Source organism: Tinamus guttatus, unplaced genomic scaffold (genome assembly GCF_059628265.1).
Source record: "Tinamus guttatus ecotype Peru unplaced genomic scaffold, ASM5962826v1 Tinamus_guttatus_pri_ptg000649l, whole genome shotgun sequence".
Classification (NCBI taxonomy): domain Eukaryota; kingdom Metazoa; phylum Chordata; class Aves; order Tinamiformes; family Tinamidae; genus Tinamus; species Tinamus guttatus.
The window spans coordinates 1,547,296-1,574,675 of record NW_028289183.1 but is presented as its reverse complement, the minus strand read 5'-3'; the positions used below and the strand labels follow the sequence as shown (position 1 = coordinate 1,574,675).

The window sequence follows — 27,380 nt, the reverse complement described above, 5'->3', positions numbered from 1 at the left end:
CATTTCCTTCCATCCTTACAAGTTAAGGAAGGCAGATACCCAGAATAAGGCCAGAAGAACCAGTTTTGCTGCAGCTGGAAAACTGGGTTCATCTGAACTGGAGCAGATGCAGATGTTTCTGCTGTGTATGTTACAGCTGTCAGCAATTAGGGGGTTAACGCAGTAATATAACATGACCCACGTGACAGATATCGAAGAATAAATAGTGCAACTAAACTGTGGTCAAATATAGACACTGTTTTATGTAGGGATGCTATAGAAGGATGGAATTTTAATTCTCTTTTACAGGGCCAGTGTGAACACATGCAGAAAAAAGTTCTTTGTCTGTAAAAACTGTTTTTTTTTTTTTCTTGATTAAGTTAACGTTTTTGTGGTTACAGCAGAATGGCATAATCCTCCAGCCTAAGGCCTCTGTTTTGTACTTTTTTGCCTTGTTAAAAGAGAACTGGAAGGGCCTGGAAATGGGATGTTTGCAAATTTTTGGCTTCTAGACCACTCGTTCGTATTTGGCTCAGACCCTGTAAATGAAAACTGTTGCTATCTCAGAACATTTTTACCGATTTATATTTTTAGCTCAATGCTGCAGTATCTAAACTCCATTTCATCTTGTTCTTTTATATTTCTTGGTGTAAATTGTTCTTTTTCGACCTAAGAGGGAAAACAAACCAACGGTTAAAGTAGTAGTGTTGTAATTCTCCTTTCTTAGGAAAGAATGCATCTTCGTAAAGGGTGCATCTGGCTATAGATGGGCTGTCACAGCCCTGTTAAGAGCACATCAGCAGGAAACAGTAACAGCACGAAGTCTAGATGGGCTGCTGAGGAAATGGTATGTGCCATGTGATGTCCCCTCAATCATGGCCAGTATATCAGAGCGCCTTGACAGTGTCCTTGCTCCTCTCCAGATCCGTGGCAGTCACTAGACTAGAATAATAAGCTGCTGCTGGCTTAACCATGCAGTTGTGTTTGGGAGGGAAGTTATTATATAGTGTGCACTGACAGGTTTGGGGTTCTCCATAATGCACAGCACAAGAGAAGGGGCAGAACTGGCAAAGGTGCTGTCAGCCACAGCATCCAGTGTTGGCAGCGTGCGAGTCCACCACTCCTGTGACTAAACTGTGGCTCTTCTTCCCTTCCTTCTGTCCTTGAGGTGTCCATTCTTGCACAGAACCACCGGGGACACGGAGAGGCGATATCACTTGCGCTACTACAAAACTGGAATCTGCATCCATGAGACGGACTCCAAGGGAAACTGCACGAAGAACGGAGTCCACTGCGCCTTTGCTCACGGGCCCCATGACCTGCGCTCTCCGGTTTACGATATCAGGTTAGCGACTGTCCGGGCTCGGTGTGGAAAGGGTAATTGCTGGGCTCGAATCGAAAGGCAGGTGATTGGAGGAGAGCAGCACTTCAGAGCGAAGTGCTTCGTGTCGGGGTGATGACAGTATATCTCTTCCTGACAAAGCCAATCTACAAAATCTCCAAGGAGGATAATCAAAAGCTGGGGGAAGGAGCCTCACCTTAGAATAGTTGTGCTGTGGCTGGGAGCCTGGTAGGGTCTAGATAATTAATCTGGAATTCCATGGGAAGGAAAAGCATGTGTTGCAGGTGCTGTTTGAATGAGGATGGTGTTGCAAAAAAAGCCCTAATGAAATGCACTCCCTTAGGAATTGCTACTGTACTCCAGTTTGTTACAGTTTTATACATATTTATCTGTTTCTTCATATTCTCTCTCTTGTTCATTGAACTGTCTCCTCGAAGGGAGCTTCAGGCCATGGAAGCTTTGCAGAATGGCCAGACGACATCAGAAGGTGGCATAGAGGGCCAGTCTGCGGTTGCTGCTAGCCATGCAATGATAGAGAAAATACTCAGCGAGGAGCCAAGGTGGCAAGGTGGGTCCCTCGAGCGCCGTGGGGCTGGGGAGGTCTGGTGTTCATGCAGTGCTTGCTCCCATCAAATGCTTTTGTATAATAAATACAGATCATAGTGATCTCCCGCTAACCAGTTGCTTCTTTCACAGATACAACATACGTGTTGGGAAATTACAAGACAGAGCAATGTAAGAAACCCCCTCGTCTCTGTCGCCAGGGTTATGCCTGTCCCTACTACCACAATAGCAAAGATAGAAGAAGAAGCCCAAGAAAACACAAATACAGGTACCCTGCTCCTGGGTCTTCTGTTTCCCAGCTGAGTGGTGAGGTGTAGAAGAGGTCTGTAAGGAAGGTTCTAGTATTTGCTCCACTCAATAGTTTTTAGTGCATCTTTAAGGCCTGTACTGACAGACCTAAAGGACTCCTGCTTAGGAACACTAAGTTGGGAGTTTTGCATTATATAAGAACCAACATCTCTGATAACTATGCTACCAAATCATGTTACGTTTCTGGTTTTACAGTGAACAGAACCCATGTCTAATTTCCCTGCTTACTTTATAACCTCCTATTTTTTAAAACAAGAAGTTCAGGGGAAAGAAAACAAAAGAAGGATTTATTTCCCATCTAGAAACAAACTTGTACAGCAGTGGTTTCATGGGTATAAGATTCAGAATCAACAACCTGCTTGTGTGTGCCTGGTGATGGGGATTGTGAGGCACAGTGTGATGAGTGCTGTAGCTGGACATGCATTCCTAACCAACTGCTGCAGATTTGCTTTTGAAGCACCAGGGTGTTCTTGTCACTCAGCTGTCGCTGGATTTTTCAGCGTACTGCCTCTCCCCAAACACATTTTGTCCAAGTTACAGGTCCTCGTTTCCTCTAACACAACAGAGCTTTTGTTGTGATCTCAGTGGGGCTTTTCCTTAGTTCCTTTCCGAAAAAAAAAAAAGTGAGAGCAGACCAGAAAGCTGGAAGAGAAAATAGCATGGAGGTTCTCACTTCCCTTCCCCACCCCTAAGACTTGCAGAAATTCTTTAACTGGTACTGAAATCTTGTGTAAAAAATAATAATAATAATAAAAATAAAAATTGGAGAAACATGAATCCCAACGGCAGCAGTAGAAACGGAAACCTTAGGCAAAAGCCATCTGCTTTCTGTCCCTCTCTGGGGCCTTTGAGGAGGGAAGAGGTGAAGGTTTCTTGCCTTCAGATCTCCATTCACTTCTGTGTGGCTTTTCCCCACCCCCAGCTGATGTGGCTGCCTCTTCTGTGCAGGCTTCTGCTGCTGCTATCTGCTTCCCTCTGCTGTTGTTCGAGGGAATGGGTAAGAGCAAGAAGAGCAGGGGAAGTAGGTCACAGAGAAAAAAAAAATCAGACCTGGGAAACAGAACTGGTTCCCAGCTGGGAGAAAGGAAATGGGTTTGCCTTTTCCCCAGTGACCTGACTCAGCCTCTTTTCCACATGGCCACACTATAACCCTGGAAACATAGCAGTGTAAGGGCATTATGTGTTTCGGGATTAGCCAATTAACTTATTAGCTTTCTATGAATGTACAGTTCCAAAACAGAAGACAGACCCAGCATCTCTGACACTAATCACATCAGTGGCTAATATGGTTAAGCTAGGATGGTTCAAGTTGTATTCTGTTTCAGATGGAGAGTTAAACTGTGTTTCTTTCATTAGAAAATTGGAGGAGGGGGAAGATGCAGTAGTAGCAGGATGGAGGCTGGGGAAGCAGCAGCCAGGCAAACGGTGCACAGCAAAGGGGGGCAACTGAACCTGGCTGCCAGCTGAGGAAGCAAAGCTCAAAAAAACATGTCTGATGCTTTCCACTGTTGCCTTGTTTAAACAGATCTTCACCGTGTCCAAGTGTGAAGCATGGAGATGAGTGGGGAGATCCCAGTAAGTGCGAGAACGGAGACTCATGCCAATACTGCCACACTCGCACAGAGCAGCAGTTCCACCCGGAGGTACCGTAACCTGTGTGGTCTGTTTACTAGAAAAGCAAAAGCATTCCAGCCTTATGAGATGTGTTTGTCTAGGAGAATATATGGGCTGCTTGCAGTGTGGTGCTGGGATACAGAAAAACTGTGTGTCGGAAGTCATTGGAAGCTGAGCTGCTTGAGAGGGGGCCTTTTCTTTAGGCAGAACTTAAGGGAGGAGATGAGAACAGTATGGGGAGCAAACAGTTGTAAGAGAGTGGACTCGTGGGTCGGGGCCCTTTAAAAATGGGGAGTGTGTCTGCAGATGAGCATACACCATCTTTTTTCATTTAAAACATTTTTGGTTGATGAAAATCACACCAAGCCACAGATATCCATGAACTATCGCTAAAAACTGCCCAGCTGCTAATGTGGGCAGACCCAGAGCATTTTGTTATCCTTACAGAAAGTGTGATTTAGACCTTGTCCCAGTCTGCTTCATGTTACAGTGTTGAAAACTTTGTTTGAGGTGTATCAGCAAAATAACTGTAGTCACCGCCTGCCAAACTGGGGGGAAGGGGAACAATCCATTTCCTACAATCACTGCCAACTGTTTGTCACTACCCTTGCAAACATGTGGCTATAGCTTTCTGTGCTGTCATCTATCAACTATTTACTACCTTGGTCCATTTTTATATCTGTGTTGCTGCTAGGGAGATGGAGGGATTTTATGGCAAATGGTGAGTTTTGGGTGATCTTTGGGTGAGCTCAGCAGTTTGGGACAAATTTTGCCATTTTCATAACTATTGTGGGTTCTCTTTTGTTCAAAGCATTGAAATGATCACCCTGAAATCTGCTGGCCTCTGTGCCTTTTGCCTACATGTCTATCTTGCTGTTGAGTCTCTTCTCAGTACTCTTGATACCTGGGCTGCTGGTCACTGGTTTTCCTGTTCATGTCTGTTTCATTTTTTTTTCTCATCCCCAGATCTACAAATCCACCAAGTGCAATGACATGCAGCAGTCTGGCAGCTGTCCCCGAGGACCCTTCTGTGCCTTTGCACATGTAGAACGTACGTGGCCACTTCTCTCATTTTTCAGGAATGTTTGAGCTGTGGAGGGCTTCTGGCTGGAGTAGATAGCATGAAAGCTCTCCTTTGTGCCCTTCAGCCTACCTGGATTTTGAAAACCCTTCAACTTTTATTATTACTATGAACATGCTATTTTGGGAGCTGTTATCAGAGCTGAAGGCAGTAGGTGTTTTGTAGGGCTCGGCCCTTGGCTCTCGTTTTATTGTTTCGTGAAGCCTCTCTCCTCCTGTCTCTCGCTCGCTCGGCTCTCTGCGTGTCAGAGCTTAAGTCTGTGACACAAAACGAGAGCTGCTTCTATAGAACTTGGACTGTGACATAGCTAAGTTGCAAAGTGTCTTGTGAAAAGCTAGCTGCTACAGACAAGGTGCTCATTTTACTATTTTTATTGTTTTACTTGGAGCATAAATCCTTAAGGAAGATGGAGAAGAAAAATCGCCTACTTTTTGTCTACTTTTCCTCAAATCTTCATTCTGTTTCACTAGATGTCTAATTTATAGCAAGTTATTTCAATTTCAGTCTTCGTTTTCATCATCTGTAAACTACCGATGCTGTTTTGTCATGAGAATTCTGCATTCAGGTGTCTATCACCATTTGCAGATATTGCTTAGCTCCCAGCCCTCCTACAGCTCCTATTCAGTTTCTGGTTTCAGTGTAGAATTTGCAGTAATTAGAACAGGTTGGTTGTAAGTCACTAGATGGGCTCTGATACTGACTCACTTCATGGCCTTGAGCACATCTCACTGCTATTTGATTATCCTTGGTAATTGGTGGGATTAGTAACTGCTGCTTTTGTCAAGGAGTGGTGAGGGTAAATCCACTACTATTTACAGAGTTGCTTTTATAGGAAACCTGGTAGTCAAGCAGTAATTATAGCGAGGGCTGTGGGCTCTAATGCCCATAGTGCAACCTCACAGTATGATCCAGCGAGCTTAAGAGAGAATGAGATATTAGTAAAGAAACAGTGTTCAAAAAAATCCCTTGAATATAGCATAGTATTTTTGTTTAGGAGATGCTTTATTCATAAACTAGATTACTGTACTGGATATTGTATTTCTTTAAAGTCATAGTAACCACTTAGTACTCCATGATGTGTTTCTTTTTTTTTTTTTTTTTGTGGCTTTCTAGAGAGCTGTATCTTCTAGTCCTCGCCTCAAACATTGAGGACTTGACTGACATACAATAACAGGAGTCCACTTATTTCATGTGATCTCAGCATGAATTTTGCTGCTTATTGACAAGACATATATAGAAATTTAAAACTGTAATCAGTGCTTTTAAGGTATTGCAATACAGGCATTAGATTTGTCCTCTAGCTTTTATAAAGAGAATGAGTTATATTAGATGTAAATATTATAGCCCTACAGCATTTATACTCCCCTCCCCAAGCTCATGACATTTTCTTTTTGTGTTCTTGGCACTTGTATGCCTTTCTGTGTTTGTTACTTTTTTTGTAATGGTCTGTACCGGGAGCAGATGGAAACTTAGCTTCCTCAGCTAATTATAACACACCCATCAGCTTTGTGCCTAGCAAAGAAGGAAGCTCTGCTTAGTTCAGGACAGCTGAATGAACACGCAATTCGCTCAGGAAAGATAATTTTGGAACAGCATTAACAGGCTGAAGAGCAGCAGATTGCACAAGTAGTGATGGTAATAATGTGAGGAATATCAGATAAGTATTAATTTGCCAGAGAAGATTTTTTCCTTGTTTTTATATGACTTGTAAGTAGGCGTCAGTGGAATATTTCTTTTCTCGAGACTATCTAGCTGTTCTTGTTCTGAACTATTCTGTAGTCCATTGCAATGGTGCAGCTCTGAATGATGTTTCACGTGCTTTTTATTTCTTCCAGAGCCTCCTCTGAATGAAGATTTGCAGCAATCCTCAGCTGTGTCGAGCCCAACGCAGCCGGGCCCCGTGATGTACATGCCCTCAGCCGCCGGGGATTCCGTTCCAGTCAGCCCTTCCAGTCCCCATGCCCCAGACCTGAGCAATGTAGGTAGCACTGCAGGGAAGCCCTGTCTCTCCTTTACAAAACTGCATTTCTGAGTCATTGTTTTTCTTCTGCCCTACACGAGAAATCTAAAAGCACAAAGGACTTCCATGCTAAAGCTCTGCTCCACACCTTTTAGAGGAGTCTGTTTGCAGTATATGCTATACAGTACTGCAGTATTCAGTGGTTTTGGTCCCTAGATCCTTTGTCCTCACCTATGAAATTTCTAAGCCTTCCTTTCTGTGCAGAATTTGTTGATATACTTTCAAGAAAGTGGAATGCATCTGTACATCTAGTTCAGGCCCTTGTCTGGAGGTACATACTGGGCTCAGCTTCCAAGCGCTCTCATTAAATGAGCCAACACAGTCTAAAGTACATAACGACAGTTGAGTTTGTTTACATACGTAATCTCAGAGGCTTATCCTGTGTGTATTATGTGCTACATTATAGGATATCCTTGATTCCTTCCCTGTCCTCCTCCTGGAGGTGGTTAAAGTCTGCAATATCTTTAAGCCCCAAAGTGTTAGTAGGTACTTTATTTTAGTTGTATGAACAAGAGCAGAGATTTTGAACTGCTAAACAGATACACACAGGTTACATGTTTGTGGAATGATGGGCTACTTGATTTTTGCTAAGGATTTTTTTTTTGTTTTGTTAGTTATGATGTAGTCTCTTCTTATTTATTCTGTTGTTGAAGCATATAAAGTTTCAAAATGGTTGAGATGTTGAGAAGATAAAATGACATGACCTTAAGTCATTTGAAACTGATGAGGTAAACTCATTTAGGATTTCCATTGTATCCTACTAGCTCTCTTTGAAAAGGAAAACTGATGTTTTGACCTGCTAGCACTAAAGCCAACTTAACAGTTAATCATTCTCCTGGATTTGATTGCAACTAGATTTCTTAATAGATCTTGAAAAGACTAGATGTGCTCTTTTCTCTCGGTAAATAACACAGTGGAATGAAGTAAAACAGCAACAACGAAAACCCTTCATCTTAGGATTGTGTCATCTAAATGCTCTGAAAAATTGCGAGGAAACTGAAGAACTATTTGCACTTAGACTGTGTCTTCTCTCTCTCAAGCTCTTTAGTCTTTTAAACAGTCCTTCCTAATCTTTGAATATAAGCCAAGTGGCAGCACATTTCTTTCTGTGACTTCATCACTTACACAGGGCATCTGCATGTAGCTTGCAAACAAATATGGCTTTGCTGGTGATCATTTTACATGATTAATTAATCAAAGGAGACGGTCCCTCTGGCAGCAAGCCTCACGTGCCCTGTTCTGTTTTGTATTTGTACTGTAGGTGTGGAATAAAACAGGAACTCTGCCAACTAGCCCCACCTCCACCACAGTGAGTAGTAACTTTGCAACTGTAGGGAAACGCGGACAGCAGAATGTATAAAAATAAAAGCAAAACATTGTAGGATGCTCCCAGCATGCTCCCTCTTTCTAATGCCAGACCAGACTGTGCTACGTTTGAATGTGTCGTAGCAATAACAGTTGTAAATGTTGTTTGAAGCACAGTCATTCTTGCCAACGCTGGCAAATAATTTCTCTCCCAGAGAAATGAGATATTGCTTTAATCCTGATAAAACTTGCCTTAAATCTCCTTTGATGCTGTCTGTGGCTTCATCTACAGTGCAAAACTAGCCTTGTTGCATGTGTTTATGATCCCTGGTTACGATCCAAAGAATAGAATGGTTTAAAATTCTTCTGGGTATTTTCCTTCCCTTTTTTTTAATGCAGTTGTAGGTGCTTTGCTGTGCCTGCATTAAAACTTTCAACTCCAAAGTTGAAACTACAATATTACATGTGGCTCAGATGTGCCTGACTGCCACAACGCCTTTCCAGGTTTCATTCCGCTTCTCAGAGTATAGACAGGATCCACATCATGCTGTAGCTTAAGGAAAGCAAAGAGTTCTGGGCATGTTTGGAAGCATGATCAGCCACATCTGAGGCCTCAGAGTGAATGTTTGTAGAGCTGTAGTTTAGCTTTTAGATATCTACACTCCAGTACAAAACAATGACAAAGCTGTAATTGTGGGACCGCATAAATCCTGTATCTTCTGTTTTTCCAGTTTTTAGTTGCTGTTTACTAGAAGCTTTTACACTTGTCTTGACTATCAGTAAAATCAGCGCTCAAACAGTGAAGTGAATGAGCTAGTCCCTGAGGCGCCTCTCCTCTTTGAGTCTGTGCTGCTGCCTCTCTGCACTTTCCTGACACTTGTTCCTTCTGTTAGATTCTTTGTAGGAACAGCAGTCTCGGAAGTCCATCTAATATATGTGGGTCCCCTCCTGGCGCCATTGGAAAACCACACAGCTTGGAGAGCATTGGTTTTCCTCCAGACTCAGTAACAGCAGCCGGCAGCTACAAGAAAGCACCTGGGTTTGAGCGAGAAGATCAGGTGGGGGCCGAGTATTTGAAGAGTTTCAAATGCCAGGTTAGTAGGGACCATTGGCTGGAGGAGTCTGAGGGGGGAGGAGGACGACTGAGGATTTGCCCAGTCTAGCTTGAATGTATTTCTGTTTTTCAAGGAACGAAAAGGAGAAAGCACCACTCCCATTAGCAGTCATGAGATGTTACTTTCAACTTCTCTCTTAGTCTCTTCCGTCTTACATCTGTTCTTGTCTGCCTAACTGCTGTCACAGTTTATAAAAGTTGAGCTGTTTTTTTCTTTCTTTTTTTCCTTCCTCCTGACTCCCAACTACTTCTGTCTTGCGTTGACCCTGGGTAGCTTCCTGCATATCACTTCTTGCTCTTTCTTTTTCCCATGTTCAAGTCCTTGCCAAGAGTTGCTGGCCTTGTTGTATTGTGTTATGGAAACTCATCCTTTCCTCTCTGTTCTCACTCTGAACTCTTACCTTGATCTCCATGACTTTGGTTTGTCTGCCGTTTTCACCATTCATTTCTTCAGTTGAAATGCCATGTTAGCTGTCTCTTGCTTCTCCCAGCTCCTTGTGTCTCTCCCTTGGTTTCTGTATTAAACTTAAATTCCTCTTTTTGTTTGAAGAATCTTTGTAGTCTTACCCAACCGACATCTGACGTTCCCTCTTATCCCTTCTGGATACCCCAGTCATCTTGCCTTACCGATTTCTCAGTTGACCCTTCTCTGTGTAATGCCTTATTCAAACTACTCCCTAAGCCTAGAACAATCTCTTCCATCTCTTACATGAACTTTTTGCACAGTGATAATTTGTTTTCAGTGAACAGCCTTTCTTGATGTTAAAGCCAGTAGTTTCTCTGTACCATCCCTTCCAAGTCAACTGTGGCCAAACTAGAGTTGAGACCCTGTTATTACTTCTAAATGGGTTTGTAGAAGTAATAGATTTGTTTTTTTCTTGGAGAACATATTTTGTGCAGACACCTCTTTATAAAAATAGCCATTCCTTCCTCTAAATTGAGGAGTTTTTCTGCATTGCTGGAAACAGAGTTGGCCAGAAATGTTGCTTTCAACTTGGCTTCGTTTAAACTCCTGTCTGCATTATTAAAGAAACTAGCCCTATTAAGCTTATGCTTGCATTGCTTTATTTGTATTGCACTGCTGTGGGAAAACAGAGGAAATATTCTGCCCAGACAAGATCTCACAGAAAGTGGTTGAGTTTGGAAGCAGGCTTTGAGACTTGCTTCATTTATTTGTTCCTACAACTTTGGGAAAATACCATGCTGCAACTTTGCAGTAGGATCAGCCTTGAACACCATTTGGTCTAATTAGAGTGATTTACTGACAGATAGAGATTAAGCTGTGTGCATGTAGGCTGTCCTATAAATGCTTCTATTGTTTTGCTTAATATGGACGTGACTTAGGAAATTACACATTGAAGCAACGTGTTCTTGCAGGAGAAGTGCAAACCACACTGGGATCCTGGTGCTTCTGGTGGGCACAGGAGTTTGTGGCGGTTCTTTAGAAACAAAAGAAAAAAAAAATGTGCCTTTGCTGCAAAGGAGGAGACAACCCAAAGCTGGAGGACAAGAGAACCCCTGGGTCCTGCCAGCCAGGCAGGGTGCCAGGGAGGCCCTGCTCGGAGAAACTGGGCAGGAAGCCGAAGCTGAGGAGAAGGGGATGGAGCATGAATAGGGCTTTTAAAAACAGGGCCAGAGGGTGAGCATTTACAGCTCGGGTTGAGGCTGTGCTGCAAAGATACTGTGTTCAGGTGTCTCCTTACTCATGTGGCTTTTAATTAAGTAAAAAAGGCTGTGTTAAATGACTGGAATAAATAGCTATCAGGATACAGACAGGTGTAATCACAGTTGCCTTGTGCTAGACTTCTAAGTACAAAATTAGGTCTCTCATAAATGGCCTGTTTTTAAATTTTGTTTTAATCTATAATTACTTTTTTTTTTTTTAATCTTCTTTAATTTCCTTTGGCTGCAGTGGGCACCAGAGATTCTCATATAGCCGTTAAATTATTAAATTAGCCCAATAATTAGGCACCTTGCCTCACCACTCGTGGAAATGCGAGAGATTCCTGCTCAGGTCTGCAATAGGGTTGTAAAGTTTCATGATACAAATAGTTTCTATATATTAGAATGAGAGAGGCACCTTTTGTGTTAACTGGTTCCATATAGCCTTGTGATAAGTCTGAGCTGGTAGTTAAGGCTAAAAATGCTTTTTCAAAGCCTCAAAAGCTGTAGCAAGCTGGAAAGTGTGCTGGCTTTGCTGGAGGGTCTGGAGAGCCATGACCAGAAGGTGTTCCCAAGTCTGCACCCAAAATACACTAGCTTTGTCCCATACTGGCCATACAATACTCAGTTTCATCCATAATTAACCCTTCCTTTTTTTCTTCCCCTGCCTGCAGCAGGGCTCTGCGAGCAGAGCGCACCCTTTGCATTTGTGTTGATATTTGCCCTTCATGTTCAGAGCTAAGGGAGACTGTCTTGAAGGGAAGAATCCGTGTGCTCGTTTTTACACGGGTATTACATGGATTTTGGGACTAGCTCAGAGCAGGGAGGGGGCTAGGGAGCTGTTTTGTTTTCCTCTCTTTCTGTGGCTTTCAGCAGGGCTTGGCGGCACCGGTGCCAGCCCCGTTGGCAGGCTGCCTCGCGGGGGGTGCCCGCGTGCGCCTCCGCGTTGGCTGCTGACGTCTGGTAGCAACATCTTGTGTTCAGACGCGCGTCGAGAGGGGAGGGACGTGCTGGATCATCCCGCAGGGGTGTTATCACACACACACAGATGCGCTCACGGAGCACATCTCCTGCACACACAGAGCAGGACAAGCTGGTCGTGGGCAGCAGCTCTGCCGCACGTGCGCACGCTAAGGACGTGCGGCTAAGTGACACTCACAGACTCGCAGGACGGTTCAGGTTGGAAGGGACCTCTAGAGATCAGCCAGTCCAACCCCCCTGCCCAAGCAGGGATGCCTAGAGCACCTGGTACAGGGTCACAGTGTCTGCATCTCAGCCACTTACTTGCCTTCACCCCCCTCCCTCCATCCCATATCTCCCCATAGTGCACAGTTAAACAGAGAAAATTTTTTAATTGAGTAAAACAAGGGATCAATTCTGCTGCTGCTCACTTGTCTGCGTGAATATTTGGTCCCTCCTTAGCTTATTTGGTATTTTTATAAGGTGGCTTAAGCCAAAGAGACGAGGTGCATCACGTCAGTGCTGGCTCGTGTGCTGCTGCCGCGTGTCGTGCCTGCCCTCCCCTGCTGATCTGGTGCCTGCCTGCGTTAGAGATGCCTGGGCAGACCCTCTGTGCCTGGCCTGTTCCTCCAGTTCTGCTGGGGTGGGTAGGAGAGGGCAGTAAATGAGCAGACCTGAGTCATGGCAGGCACTTTCTGTGCCTGGAAGGAGTGATTTACCTCCCCTTTCCCTCTGTCTCGGATGCAGCAGCTGCAGAGAAACGAGGTCTTCTGACCAGACCGTTACACAGTGACAAGCTCTTGGGGCCACTTCCTTCCCAAGTCTGATTTCTGTAGCTGAGAACAGGCTGGTGGCTTGAGGCAAGAGGGCTGGAATCCGTTAAGGACACAGCACAGGAAGGTCCTTAAACTTAATTGTTATGCTGGGCAGTGGAACTCTTAAGTACGTGTTGGCATTTGTGCAGTTTTGAAATTGCAGCCAGCATTGACCTCACTTACGTTTTGTAGCACTAAGCTACAAAGATGTGGGAGGCTTTTTTTAATTAACTTGGATTTTTTTTGTTGTTTCTAAGATTGTCATTAAGAAAAAATGAAGCATAACTAATCAAAAGAAATTTGCAGGTTTTGTCCTGATTCTTCCCTTTTTTTTTTTTTTTTTTTTTTTTTTGTGTGTGTGTGTGTTCTTGAGGCTACTCGTTCCATTCTTCTATAGCTTATTTAGTCCTAGTTGGGAGCTAAAGAAGTTGGAAGAAAAATAACCAAATAACCTGCATGTTTTATTTTCCCAAAGTTGGAAAAAAAAATACTTACACATGTGTGTCTGTGCCTACATGTATACATGTGTGTACAGTGTGTGCCTCTCTCCAGTTCTGCTTTTCCTCTCCAGTTCTGCTTCTCTTCCCTGGATGCTGGTAGGGCTCATGAGTTATTTGCATCCAGGCAAAATATTCAGTTTTGGTCATGGTTCTTAAGATGTCCTTTGTGTTAGCAGGGGACTAGCAGCGTTGAAGGCCAATGTGATTGTGACAAATCTTTGCGTGACTCTAAGGGGGATGTCTTGATGGATGGGATGCAGATTGCTTGGGATGTTCCCAGTTTGCTCTGCTCTCCTGCTCTGCGAGTTCTCTAGTGTCCAGGGCAAGCTGCAAGAGAGGAGGCCATGTTTCCTATGGCTACTCCAAAGCCAGCAGTTAGCCATTTCTAATTTTGCTGCTAATCAAAATTAAATTTGATTTTTGTTTTGTTCTGTTCACTTACTGCAGCAAGCAAAAATGAAATCCCATTCACTGGAACACAGGAGCCAAGAGCAACCTTTGCTACAGCCCAAACAGGTAAGGTACAGCCAGGAGGGCTCTGAGCTTGGCTGGGTGCTCCCCCCTCTATCCAAGGGTACTAGAAAGCTCTGTGGATCCAGACAGCTCTGCAGGGAAAAATGACAATTTAGACACTGTTGGGAGTGCTCAACTTTACGAAGGAGGGATGGGGGCTGGAGGGTTATTTGTGAATGGTTATGCTTGCACAAATTCAAGATAGATTCGTGGGTCTGGCCTGTGTCAGAGAGTCTCTACATTACAGAAAATAGAGCTGGGATGGATCTCTAGAGTCGTCTAAGTTCAAGGATCCAACAAAGAGAATTTAATATCATGCTCTAAATCATGTTTTGAGCTAAGTCTAAGTGAGTGATTGTATGGCCCATGCCTATGATTGCATGCAACCTGTGGGTCACGAGAGTTAATTCTGAGGCATCCTGAAGGATCTCTGTAATACTGAAAAGAAACAGTTGGCAGAAATTAAAGAAAAGCTGTTAATCTTTCCCCCACCCCCAGCCCAGTGGCAGCACCAGCCATCTGTCAGGTTGCACCCAGGCAGGAACAAGTCTGCTGCTGATCTTTGGCTCATTCCTGCGTGTGTCTTGGGAACATAGAAATCCCATAGAAAATGGGATTTTTTTTCTATAGAGATGTTTCATTTCTTATCCCTTTCCCTGTTAAAACTCTCTTTTCTCAGGACATACTAGGGATTCTCCCCGTGGGGAGCCCGCTGACATCCAGCATCTCCTCCAGTATCACCTCCAGCCTGGCTGCAACACCACCAAGCCCTGCTGGCACCAGCAGCATACCAGGAATGAATGCCAATGCCCTCCCTTTCTACCCAACCAGTGACACTGTTGAATCTGTCATAGGTAACTCTGCCTTTTTTACTTATACTAACAGGGCTTTCTCAGATGTGGGTCTCCAGGTCTGAGAACTGGAATTGCGTGGATGTCACAGTGAATTCCAGCTTGTTGTGGGTTTGGGTGTTGGCAGATTCTTGAAGCCACAGGCTTCAAGACTCTTATCTGTGACTGTTATCGCATTTGACACTTTCTTTGGGATATTACGGATGAAATGAACCCAGAGGACCAAGAAGAAGACCGGTGTGCCCCTTATTCTGCATTCAGAGAATCAGATGGTATAAAGAGCCGTAAGTCTAGGTTTGTTAGAGTGGCAAAGAGGATTTGGAGCAAGCAGGAAATCTCTGGGAGGTTTCTGACAATTTTATAGTAAGGATGGCCACCAGGTAGCTTGCAAGGACTTGCCCTTCACAGGGTGTGGGATGGAGGCTGTGAGGAAAAAGGAGAACAGGAGACTCCGGAGGGAAGAATCACTCCCTTTAGATAGGTGCAGGTTTTTGGTAACCTGTTCTATGATCTGATGTTTCTGAGGTGAAGTCATTACATTGATTAAAAATATTAATAGTGATGAGTGGGCCTGTGTGGGTTGAAGTTATATTGATCGAGATTAGTGATGAGACACGTTCAAATAGTTACAATGTTTGTGGGTATTGCATAAGCTGCTTTATTTTCCCTTTGAACCTCAGAAGTGATATTTAGCAGTGTTCCCCTCTGCTGGTATTCCTTTCCCGAGTGGCTCTTCAGCAAAGTAGTGGCAAAGCATCAGCCAGGTCCAGACATGTCATAGGCCAGTGTTCTTGCGTGTTATACAGCCTCAAAAGAGCAGTTTGGGGAAGATTTGTGGGGACCACTGTTATTTCATCAATTCTTTTTATTTATGTTTAACATTTGGGAATACTTTGAGACAAAACCTTGGAAAGTCAGATCAGGAAGAAGAACCTGAGCTGCAAAGCTGCCCGTGGTGCTTCTGCCAAATCCTACCATGGCAGCGTTGCACAGGATGGAGGATGAGGCTGTGCAGAGTGGCAGGCAGCCAGCAGAGGCTCCTCTGTATGTAGGCTCTTTGGGCCATCCTGTCTCTTGAAGTTGTTGGTCCTTTATAACATAATTGGTACCTCTGTGTCTGGCAGAGTCTGCCTTGGATGACCTGGACCTGAATGAATTCGGAGTGGCTGCCCTGGAGAAGACATTTGACAGCAGCACAGTGCCTCACACAAGTGGCATCGTGATAGGTACATGAAAGCAACAGAGCTTTCTTTATCTTCTGCCAAGCAGTGTTGTCCAGTCACCTAAATGGAGCCAGCCCAGTAGAGCTGTAAATTGAACCCCCAAATAAACCTGATTAGTTAAAACAGCAATTGTAACAAGCTGGCAACCACTGAGCATCTTCCAAGTGCAAATGTTCCCTTGCTGACAAGCAGAGCTGAGTTCTTGCCATTGGGCCCAGGTGTCTTGGGGATGTTTCTTGAGACTGAATGGGACTTGCTTGATTTCTTGTGTTTTATTTTTTTAGCGTACAAGTAGAATCTAGAGAGCATCTGATGGCTTCTAAAACCAGGCCAAAGTATAACAATTTGCATCATAAGCAGAAAATTCTCCCTAATGATAACAGGAAACTCACTGACCTGGGAACGCTGTCCGTCTGTCACAGGGCATCACCACAATCTGCTGATTTGGTGCCTTAACATGTAGAATTTAGGTGCCTCTTACCTGTCTTTAGTGAGCGTCTAGGGGAAAAGCGAAGCCTCTTGTAGATTTTTGGAAGTGGCTGCAGTTTCTGACTACCCTGGGTCTGTGAGACAGGTTTGGAATGGGAGCTAACACTGGTTGTCTGAGTCGTTGCCAAGGGAACTACTGCTAGACATTGTATTGCAGTACGAAAGGTGTCCTGTGGAAGGAGCACTTAAAAATGTATCATTTCCATTTCCCTGCCAAGGATCAGCAACCTCATCAGGGAATTTACTCTGTATTTATGCTGATAGCCCAGCTTATGCCGCTTGTATCTGCAGTGGCTTAGAGGGAAAAGCAGTGTGGACAGTCTGTTCCCTCCACATCTGCATGTTAACTGGTATCCTTCTGAGAAGGGAGATGGGAAGAGTGGAGAGCAGAGCTGAGATGTCCCTGCACGTGGCAGGTGGACTGACCTCTTGTGTAAGGGAGGGGAAATGTTCTTGGAGGTTGGCTTGGGGTGGGGGTTTGTTTATTTTCTCTCCTCTTTGTTTATTACTGGTAGATTCGAGCTCTTGAGTATGTCTGAAGCTAGTCACCTTTTTTTTTTTTTTCTTTTTTCTTTTTTTCCTTTAGTTATGGTCATGGCCTGACCCAGCATGGAACATGGTAGTTTCTTCCACTGTGGGTTATTTGGAGGTATTGCAGACAAAGGAGGATGTTTTAGAAGTGAAATTTGCCTCTCAAAATCATTCATAAAATATCAAATTGTCTTCTCTAGACAGTGAGGGACTGAACTCTGCTCAGAAAACCTTTCATTGCTTTGGCCCATAACCAAATAGGCCATTGAGTGCTGGAGGGTCTCTTCACCTGTGCCTAATGGGATGGCAGCTTCAGAGCTCCTTCTAAAAGGGGGTGAAGCACCCAGAGAAGTGGAAGGAGTCCCAGGGGTTTAGGGAGGAGAGAAGGAAGCTGAGACCTCCTGCTCTGATCTCCTGTGCTGTGCTCTAGCCCATACCTCATGGTCATACATAGCCATCCTCTCTGTGTGTTCTTTGTCCAGGTGGGAGTTTGCTGCAAAGTTCTGCTCCTGTAAATATCCCCGGCTCCCTCGGAAGCTCTGCCTCCTTTCACTCTGCCTCTCCTTCTCCACCGGTCAGCCTCTCATCGCATTTCCTCCATCAGCCCCAGGGACACTTAAGCCAATCAGAAAACACGTTCCTGGGGACATCAGCTTCTCATGGATCATTAGGTAAATGCACAGTGTGTGTGTCCCATGTACATGCCTGTCTGTGTCATGTAAGTATTTTCTTTTAAGTTAGCTTTAATTTTAATGTATTATGTCACTGCTGCCATTTATACCTCTTTTTCTTGTGAGAACAGTAACAGTGCTGCAAGCTGTTTTACCAATAATCAGCTAATGCCTTGTGAGCAAGGGAGCAGTTCTCTCTGTGCTCTCTTCTTTTTTATAGACTGAGGAAACAATGACAGATAGGTTGTGACTTGCTCTGATAATTAATGACCTTTAGGGGAAAAGAGCTCAGCCCCTTTCTGCTGCCAGTGCTGTACTGTGATTTCACCTTTCTTGATATTCGCCTTTGGATCTTCGGCTTGGCTTAGTTGAGCTGGGGATTACAATGTGCCATTGGGAATGCTTGTAGGCTAGACTGGCTTGAGAGCAGAGCTGTTTGGGCCCTGCACAGATTGTTCTGCACTGTGGACTTGGCAAAAAAACACATTGCAGTGCTCCAGCTACGTCCCTTTTACCTCTTTCCTATTTGAGGGACCATTTCCTCTACAACGGACCCTAACGCACCTGGAAGCTGGTATGGAGCTTCCTCAGTACAAAGCTGACAGAACTGGGAGCTAAGGGACCACATCTGTTTTATTATCAAGCTGTAGGTTTCCTTAAGAAATAAAACTGTTTGGGCCCAAGGCACTAGTAACACTTGCTCTGCTGATTTCTGCATTAGTGACATAAATGAGTTCTCTCTTTACTAGAAGTAAATGTTTCTTCAAATTTTAGATATGCTTTAATCTGTAATACGCAGTCTAACACAATAAAATTATTGCATGCTTCTGTAACCTGCTGTTCCATGCACTTATCTGTGTAATTATATCCCTTGTTTGCACAGGACAAAACCATGCTTCCATGCTTTGCAGTTGCTATTTGTTTGGCTTTAACAACTTTTACAATCACGGTTATAAGAAACGAGACATCAGAAGAAATCTCTGCTATTAATTAGGGTTGAGGCTGGCTGGATCATCCCGGTTTCAGTAAGAAAAGGAAAACTTTATTAAAAAGCCTTGTTTTCATTTCAGAAGCAGCAGTTTGATAAGCAGGTTACTACTACTGGACTCAGTGAGAGGCCATTTGCCTCAGGGCTTGCTTACAGACACAGTCAGGTTGGCTTCTCTGAGATGAGTTTCTAACCCCATTAGGCTAATTTGATTTATCAAATTCAACTGGATTTAGGAATGTCTGTGCCCAGTGGTTAACAGCTTTTTAAATGAAAATGACTCCTCTGTTAAACCAGTGCGTCTGTGCAAAGGAGTCTGGATCACTCTCTAGCTCTTTCTGGATATGAGCTTTTCCTATCAGTTGTCTTTCAACTACAGGCTGTGTGTGTTTATTTCAAGTAAATGTGTCTTATTAAAAGAGCATGTGCTTTAGATTCAGTGGAGAAAAACAGGCAGTTTTATTTACCCCAGGTTTTCTACTCCTTTGTCTCCTGAGCTTTGAAGTTGGTTCTGAGGATGGAAATGATTTGGACACACTGAATTGGGGAAGGGGTTTTTTAGTCCTCCTCCAGCCCCAGTCACTTTATGCTGGGACTCAGTAGGGAAGGAAGCTGGTGTACGTACACCACCACCTCCAGTTCTTTCCAAACAGGGTTTTCCAGTTAGTTCTGATCTTCGCATGTGCAAACAGCACATTGGAGGTTGGAGCATTTTAATCTGGCTATTTGGGAAGTGAGAGTTGAATGACCAAGTTGAAGAGATAAAAGCAGAACAATATAAAGGTCTAAAACTAGCTTAATCGGAGAGGAAACACTGCCTTAGTTATCTATGTGAGCCAAAAAACACTCTGTTCATCAACACTAATGTCTCCACTGCACAGAAACGTGGCAGGGTAGTAAGCAATTCAGACGTTCTCATATGAGAAGGGGGATTTGAGTTGCTAGTCAAATCAGCAGTGACACAGGTGCTTCTCAAACCAATGTGGTTCAAAAGAAACTCTGTTGAGTTTCTCAGTCCCTCCCTGAATTATAAAAGAGGAGGCCTGAAGGTGTGTAACTCTCCCTATGAAGTCTCCCAGTGATGGACTCCTGGGTCCTGGGGTTGAAAGTGATTCTTAAGGTAGTTTTCTCTTTCTGAAATGCACACATTTTGAATCCTGGATGTCACGAGGAGGGAGGAAATGGGGAAATTGCCAGCTCCTTTGACATAACCCTCTCTATTTCCCTGTGAAACAGGTTTAAATGGGATGAACAGCAGCATATGGGAACACTTTGCTTCGGGGAGTTTTTCGCCCAGTACCTCACCTGCATTTCTGTCAGGTCCAGGTGCTGCGGAGCTGGCACGGCTACGACAAGAACTGGATGAAGCCAACAGCACAATAAAGCAGTGGGAAGAGTCTTGGAAACAAGCCAAACAGGTACCTGGGCAACTCCAGGAAAAGGGACTGGGACAGCCTTTTAAATGGGGGTCTTTGCAAGATATTGAGATGGTGTGAAGGGTTATAGGTTTTATAAAAGAGATTCTCTTAAGCATTCTTGTTCACTCCTACCTTTAGGAAAGAAAAAGTCAATGTGGCTGACATTCAGATACTGAAAGTGTAAGGCCAGGTATCATAGCATCTACATGGAAATGCTTGAGAGTCTCCTAGACCTAGTGATTGACTTAAATCTCTGGCAGTTTACCAGTGTGCAAAATTCCTTCTCTTAACCAAGTGAGCCAAATATGTAGAATTGCAAATCCACTTGGAGAGGTTATCGAGAATGTGCAGCCTTTTGAAGAAAAGGTTCCAAGGCCCTTTCAGAATTCGGAGGTGGGGCAGATAGGACAGAATACATTCCTGCTGAGGAGTGTACAGAAATGCGTATTTTTGCCTAGAATAATCTCTTTCATGCTGACCAAGCTTTCAAACAAAATTCTTATTTTGCATTCTCTGCTGGAATTTGCAGGCCTGTGATGCTTGGAAAAAGGAGGCAGAAGAAGCAAATGATCGCGCCAACACAGCTAACATAGAATGTGAACTGGCCCGTGAGCAGAGGGAAGCCTTGGAGCTGCAAGTGAAGAAACTGCAGGAGGAGCTGGAGAGGATCCATGCAGGCCAGGACCCTCAATTCCTGCGCTCTTTCTCTGACCTGGAAACTCTGTCGCTCTCTTCACTTTACGCACTTCAGAAACAGCTGCGGGCAAACTTGGAGAAAGTTGATAAGGTGAGTGCAGGGGATCACAGGTTAGAGCCTTTTTGCTTCTACTTCCACAGATATCAAACTTTCTCTTTATATGTATTTTATGTTTGTACTGTATGTGTTCGTGTATAAAAACGTGTGCTTGTGTGCATGTATGTCCACGTCAATAAAATGGACTAAGAGTTGCAAGCCCTTCCCTTGCTGCCTCCTCCCTGTTCCCCAAACTTGTTAATACAGGACATGAGCCCTTCACCTTTGAGATTTTGCTTATGTTTTGCCCTGTCTCCCTCTCTTGCAGGCGGTATTTCAGATGCAGTCAGTGAAATGCCTTAAGTGTCAGGAGGAGAACCGCGTGGTGCTCCCGTGCCAACATGCTGTGCTGTGTGAAACGTGCGCCGAGGAGGGCGAGTGCCCCATCTGCCACCCCAACAGGCCCCACTCTCTCCAGTCGTGACCTTCCAAGGACACTTGGTCTAATCATATCGTATAGAACTTTTTAACTTTATACATGCGTACATATATATGTATGTGTACATATATATATGTATGTGTATATATATATATGTATATATGAGTGTGTGTATGTGCATGTTTGTGTATGTATATATGCGCACACACACACGCACATACACACATAAAACAAATTAGTTGCAGAGCACTTTTTAATATTTTACGACCCGCATCTAAACTGCCCCTCACCCTTGCCCCACTAATTCTATCTCTTGAGGAACTTTGAGAGCTGTTTTTAATACAGATCAAAGGGCCGTTTGCAAAGAGTCTGTGTTTTTCCTCTTTTCTATTTAGATGATAACAAATTTTTTGACTATTTCCAGAAGGATTTTGAGTGGGCAAGAGGGGCTTCCATGTGCTTTCCAGAGGAAGAGTTGAGATCACAGGGAGGAATGAGGTGGATTGAAATGACTTGTTCATGTCTTCAGTCTCCTTGCTCTTTCATTGACCCAGCTTGGTTAAAGCTCTCCTCTTTGATGGAAGCTGCACTGAGTCCCTGCCTGGTGGGGCTCACATTGCCAGTCTCTGAATGTGCAGGAACTTTGTCTGTCATTTAAACAGCAAAGTTCAGTTTTTAAAAGTTTGTCTTTCTTCTTTTTACACACACTTTGTATATTTGTACGAAAACAAGAAAAGGGAAAAAAATAATTTTGCACCTAGAGCAAACCAGGCCCAACAATTCAGTGACATGTTCATTGTTGCTAAAGCTGGGATGTTCCAGATTTGAGCAGCCTTACAAGTATTGCCCTTGTGTCAACTAAAGCCATTTATGAAAGGAATATTGATGCACAGGTTAGTTCTCTCCAGCACCCCCATATCTGGTGGCTGTCTAGAGACCTTCTACTGCTTCAGACCAGACTAAGTTTTCTTTTAGCCACAGTGACCTGTGGCTTTCATAGTCACTGCTGAAACGCATGGAATAGTTCCAGGTAGTCTGAGGACACCTTAGTTGAACAGGCTTGATGTTGACCCCTCAAGGGTGGCTTGTGGACTATAGGGTCCCGAAGCCCTCGTGTTAGTAATAGTGATGACAGAGAAAAGCCCAGCATGGACCAAACTGCTGATAAATCTATTCTTGCTTGAAAGTGGAGAAGTGTAAATTCCTTGCCTTGCAATGCTCCTCAGTGGAGATGCTTCTTCCTGACCTCAGCTGCTACTCACTTTGACATAAAACATGCTACAAATTAACACATTCCACTCTAGAAACACAGCCATTATTCTTATTTTTATATGTAAGTATTACTGATGGAGAAATCCTAAAGCTGATTTGTCCGATCATTTGCTGTGGCAGTGTTTCATGTGTTAACTTGGTTCCTGAGGAGAGAGAACTAGAAGGGACAAGGACTTTAATTTCAAAAGCTTATTAAAAATCCTTAACTCATCAACTTCACTGGCCGGGCCGTGCAGGTCCTGGTGAGCTGTAGCAGCCTGGCTCTCCGTTGGAGAGGGTTGCACACTCGGCTCCAGCGCTGTCTTGCTTCCAGAAATGCCAAACTCATCCCAGCAGCGAGGAAAGAAGTGACTCCAAGCAGAAGAAATGGGCTTCCTTCTCCACAGTGCAAGAGGAATATTGCAGGGTCATTCATCCCTCTGTCTCCTATTTCTTCCTCTGCTGACTCCTTTCCTGAGCCTGGGACTTTCCACCACCCTTTGCAGCTCCTACCACTCTCACTGACCTGCTCCGTGGGTTCTGCCCGCAGGCACCCCCTGCAAAGGAGCTCGGGGACTTGCCCTTCACTAGGATCTTTTCCCTACTTGTCTACAAGATATTTCCTACCTTAGATCATTTCAGAAAGGCCAAGAAGGAGAGAATCCCTCAGTCTAGTCCTGTACCAGCCACACTTGTCCAGTGCAGTTCCTCTCCAGGGAAAAGAAACATCACCAGCTTAGACCTGGCTAGTAACGGAGCTTCCCTGTGACTTCCTTCACCAGCATTTCCATGGGCTTTTCACATCAGGGGGATTGCAGTAACCTGCTGGGATCTCAACCAAAAGGCCGCTCAAGTGACTAAATCCTATATTGCGCAGGATGCAGCCCGCGCTGTCCTTCCCTGACCTGGAAAAGCACTGGAACCTCCAGCCGCCCGCTGTTGTTGTAGGAACAAGTGAATTGTTACCAGAGTCTTTCAGAAAGCTTCATATTTAATGCAAAGACATAATTAGATTTGCTTCCATAATTCCACCTTTCCTTTGCATGGAAGGGGTTATATGCATTCCCAGATGATCTTTTAAGTGCAGCTCTGTGTAGTTCTTTTTTAAATGTCTTTCCCATTAACTTTTTTTTTCGGTAAAAATGCTTTTTTTTTCCATGTGTATTTTATTGTAACTAGTATCAGTTTTTCTAATTTTTTTTTTTTTATGGAGAGACACTGTTGGGTGACTATTGTGGCTATGTTGTTTGGTTATAGCCTTTGAATGTCTGTGCCATGGGGCAGCACATCTGCCTTGGTCTGCTTTTAAGGAAAGACCTTTTATTAAAATATGTGAACATTTCCTTTTTTTTTTTTTTTTTTTTAGAAACAAAACAAGGAAGGAGAAAAAAAAGACAGAAAAAAAGGAGAGAGGAGTGCAAAACCCAATTAAGATTTACTAAAACCTTTTTGTAATTAACTTAAATCATAGGAAATAAACTCTTGAATCAGGTCTATAATATTTATAAGAACCGGAGCTCATGAGCCTCTTGGGCTATTTTTTTCCACTTTTTTCCATTATTATTGTGGTTTATCTGCTCTCCCGCCTCTCCGGGGGTTGTTCATGACGCCGCCGTCTCTGGCCGCCCCTTTTTGCCCGCAGGGTCTGGCTGTGGGTTTCCCTCTGCTTCCCGGGGGCTCCTTCACCTTCTCCCTCCTCCTCCAAGGGCAAAACTTGTCCCCTGCTCTGTCCCTCTGTCTCAGTGGGACTTTGGGGAGTGATGCAGCTCAGTGGAGTCATAAGGGGGAACCAATAATATTCCCCACTTTCCATGGGGGGATAGTACTTAACCAGGGAGGTACAAAGAAAATTTCAAGCCAGAGAAAGCTCGTTTTTCCTTTTTTTTTCCATTTTGAATAAAACAGTGTTCCTCTGTTTTAAAGCTTATACTGAAGGACCAAAGAACTTGCAGCTTCCCTCCTTGTGGCCCTTAAATTTGACTCTTTTGCCACCCCCCGCAGAGCCGCACCAGCCTGGGGCGGGCGCATCCCCGTCGCCCCGCGCGCTCTTTGCACAAACACGGGACCGTGTCTCTGTTTCCCCTGGTTCTTCACGAAACCCTTCTTTAATCTAGGTTCCTAGAAATCTGAAATGTGAATTTTTTTTTCTTAGGCCTGGAGAAAAAAAAAAAAAAAAAAACGTGATCTTGGGATCTCTTGCGAATCTTTTTGGGGGCTGTTTATGTGACAGCGTTTTTACTCAGGTGGAGATGAGAGCCAGGGCAAAAGAGCTTTTGTGCCCGCCCTGATTTACAGCAAGGGCCGCGCTGCTGCCGAGGCCTCGGGGCTGGCTCAGTGAGCGCGTGGTGTGAATAAACCCGGTGCTAACACATCCATCCCCCTTTACGAGACTGTCCCGCTTCTTTCCGGAGCGGGAAGCTCCCTTTTGCAGGACATGAAGTAACACACCACAACCAAGGGCACCTTTTTGGCCGAGTCGCGCTTCGAAACCAAGTTTTGCTTCCCAAGGCGGTTGAGCGAAGCCCGTGTGTGTCCGGGCGCTCGCCCTCCCTACTCGCTTGTGGAGACTTCCACCTCCATAACGCCGTTTTCCTCCCCAAATCTGGGACCTTGGGAAGTGTTGAGCTCTGTGACTGGCTGTGGAGGCTCCTGAGCTGAGGTGGGGCAGACAGGAGTCTAAACCGCCCTGCGAGACCACAGTATTCCTGAAGGTCAAAAAAAAGATCATACTTTATTATGGGAAAAACAAAATCTACAAGCAGGTGGCTTAAGGCAACGATATCTTAGGGAACTGGATATCCGAGGGCAAGGACAGTGCTGTAGGGAAGAGCCAGGGAGGAAGTTTGGTGCGTTTGGCATTGGCATTGCCTCGGGATCATCCCCGGCCTTAGGCGCCGTAGGCCAAATGCCAGCTTGGACGCACGGGATGGACCGGGGGAATTGCGACATTTCCCTTGAGCGAGGCCTCCCCGAGCAGCTGCCGTTCCCAGATTTTACATTTTCCTGCATCTCCGAAGCTGAAGCTGAGCCACTTGCGGGGCTTGTCCGGCTGAGACAACGAAGGGGCTTCCCTCCCGCGTGAGGAAGCCCGGGGCGCTGCGTGGACGCAGCCGTCGCTGCCGTCCCACCAGCCGCCCCATCTCCTTATTCTCCTTTTCCCCCATCTGAGAAGGAAGGAAAGAAACAGCGTTTTCCTCCAGAACTATAACGATCCTTGGAGTGATAGCCGGGAGAAACATAGACATTACTGACAGGGGGGAAAAGAAACCACACAAGTATTTTAAAAGTGAAGTATTTGTGCAGACTAGTGACTGCGTCGGAGGGATTTCTGGGGCTTCCCCACTCTGTAGCTTCCAATGTTAAAATAAATGCAGTATACGTTTAAAAAATAATACTAATGCACACTGCAGTGTTTCTGGGGGCAGGTCTTGCCCAGGCTCTTCCCCACCATCCCCAGGAGAAGGGGCCCTGGGCAGGAGCGCCCCGAGTCGGTGTCAAAGTGGGCAGAATCGGTGGTAATCGGTGGTGTGTGAACTGTGTTGTTGATTCCATGTATAGAACTGTGATTTCAGCTGTCGTTCTCACGCGCTCGCTCTCGTATTCTGTAAATATGTGTTTTGGCTGTCGGAAACCTGGTTTAGACTCTTTTCTTGGCAGAGTGAATTTGCATGTGGGGCTGAAAAGAACTCAATCTGTGTCACAATTTCCAAGGGCAGGATGGATTTTTTTTTTTTTTAGAGGACAATAAATTTTTATTTTTTTGCTAAGAAAAAGAAAATGAACAAAAAAAAAATAAAGCAGTGTGTGTGCGTGTGCGTGCCCGGGGTGTATGTGCGGCCGTGGCCCCTTCTTTGGTGGTGGTGGCGGGAGGGCTGCGTGGAAGTGTCCTCTGAAACCCACTGTCCAGTGCACGTCCAGGCCAGGCTGTCTTGGTCCCTCGTGTCCCACCATGGATAATTTGTATCCATGCAACAAGCCCTGTTTGGTGGGGCTGTCTTTACTCCGCAAGCACCCACGATCCTTCTGTTGACGTTTGCTGTGGTGGAGACTCCTATGGAGATGACAGAACCCCAGAGCCTGTCAATCAATCAGCAGCATTTGAGTACCCAAATTCGTGGTCCAAGCAGAGAAATTTGGCTCCAGTTGTCTTTTACAAGAGCCCGGCCTGGCGGATGTGAGCGCTGCCTAATCCCTTGGCCTGGCAGCCGGGAGGGGTGAATATTCACACTGTTACACGTGTAACTTCATTATTGGCAACCTGAAGAACATGCTTCCTATAAGCATCCCAAAATTAGCTTTTATTTTTAGTCAAATTGATGCTTTTACAGATGCATCGACCACTTCTTGTTAGTGAAATTACACCACTACTCCACATCACCCAATTTACATTAAAGATTAGCAATAATGTAATAAAATCAGTAGACACAAGTGTCTGCCCCCTTCATTATTTCCCATGTGCCATTAGGGGAAACTGTTGGAGCCCGCGGGCTTTGCCAGGAGGAATGTGATGAGGCTTCTTCATCCTCACGCTGGCATTTGGTGGGAGCTGCTCTCACCTGCTTTTACCCCCCATGGGTTTTCATGGCTTATGATTCTCCTGTGGGGTTGGTTACGCTCTCATCCGTTGGGTTTGCTGGCCCCTTTTTTTGGGCTGGAACCAGAGACTTCAGCAAGCCAGTGGTTCCGGGTGAGCAACAGGAGCCTCAGCCCCTCCTGCTGTGGATGGGTTGAGCCCAGGCCGTGTCACACAGGTGATGCAGGAGCTTTTTGTCCCAATCTGAATTTGATGGAAGACCTTTTAGGGGGTGATAGTTCTGTAATGATCTGCCCCCCCGCCCCCAGGTAAAACCAACAGTCTGATCCTTGCAAGCAAGGCAGGAAAACAAGGCAGGGAGACGTATAAAGAAGAGTCCCCCAGGGCTCTGGCCTTGTTGCCCCCTCAGCCCAGGCTGCGCCAGCCTGTGCTACTGCCCCAAGCCCAGATCCGCCCGACACGTCAGGTTTGTTG

General features: G+C 44.9%; 1 protein-coding gene across 4 annotated transcripts in view; it reads left to right on the top strand.

The window, feature by feature from the left end:
* UNK (unk zinc finger) overlaps positions 1-21,486 on the top strand; it is a 37,971-nt gene extending 16,485 nt beyond the window's left edge. Inside the window, exons 3-17 of one of the 4 annotated variants that reach the window (XM_088535973.1) lie at positions 1,148-1,324; positions 1,759-1,889; positions 2,018-2,153; positions 3,720-3,837; positions 4,775-4,859; positions 6,725-6,867; positions 8,171-8,218; positions 9,108-9,308; positions 13,713-13,781; positions 14,458-14,632; positions 15,754-15,855; positions 17,355-17,543; positions 19,852-19,949; positions 20,479-20,736; positions 21,011-21,486. In XM_088535973.1, coding sequence (XP_088392099.1) covers positions 1,148-1,324; positions 1,759-1,889; positions 2,018-2,153; positions 3,720-3,837; positions 4,775-4,859; positions 6,725-6,867; positions 8,171-8,218; positions 9,108-9,308; positions 13,713-13,781; positions 14,458-14,632; positions 15,754-15,855; positions 17,355-17,543; positions 19,852-19,949; positions 20,479-20,736; positions 21,011-21,166 — 2,086 coding nt within the window. In that variant the 3' untranslated portion in view covers positions 21,167-21,486. Of the gene's footprint in view, positions 1-1,147; positions 1,325-1,758; positions 1,890-2,017; positions 2,154-3,719; positions 3,838-4,774; positions 4,860-6,724; positions 6,868-8,170; positions 8,219-9,107; positions 9,309-13,712; positions 13,782-14,457; positions 14,633-15,753; positions 15,856-17,354; positions 17,544-19,767; positions 19,950-20,478; positions 20,737-21,010 lie in introns of all 4 variants that reach the window. The other 3 variants (XM_088535971.1, XM_088535972.1, XM_088535974.1) reach the window with 3 other exon arrangements.
* The last annotated feature ends 5,894 nt before the right edge of the window (positions 21,487-27,380 follow it).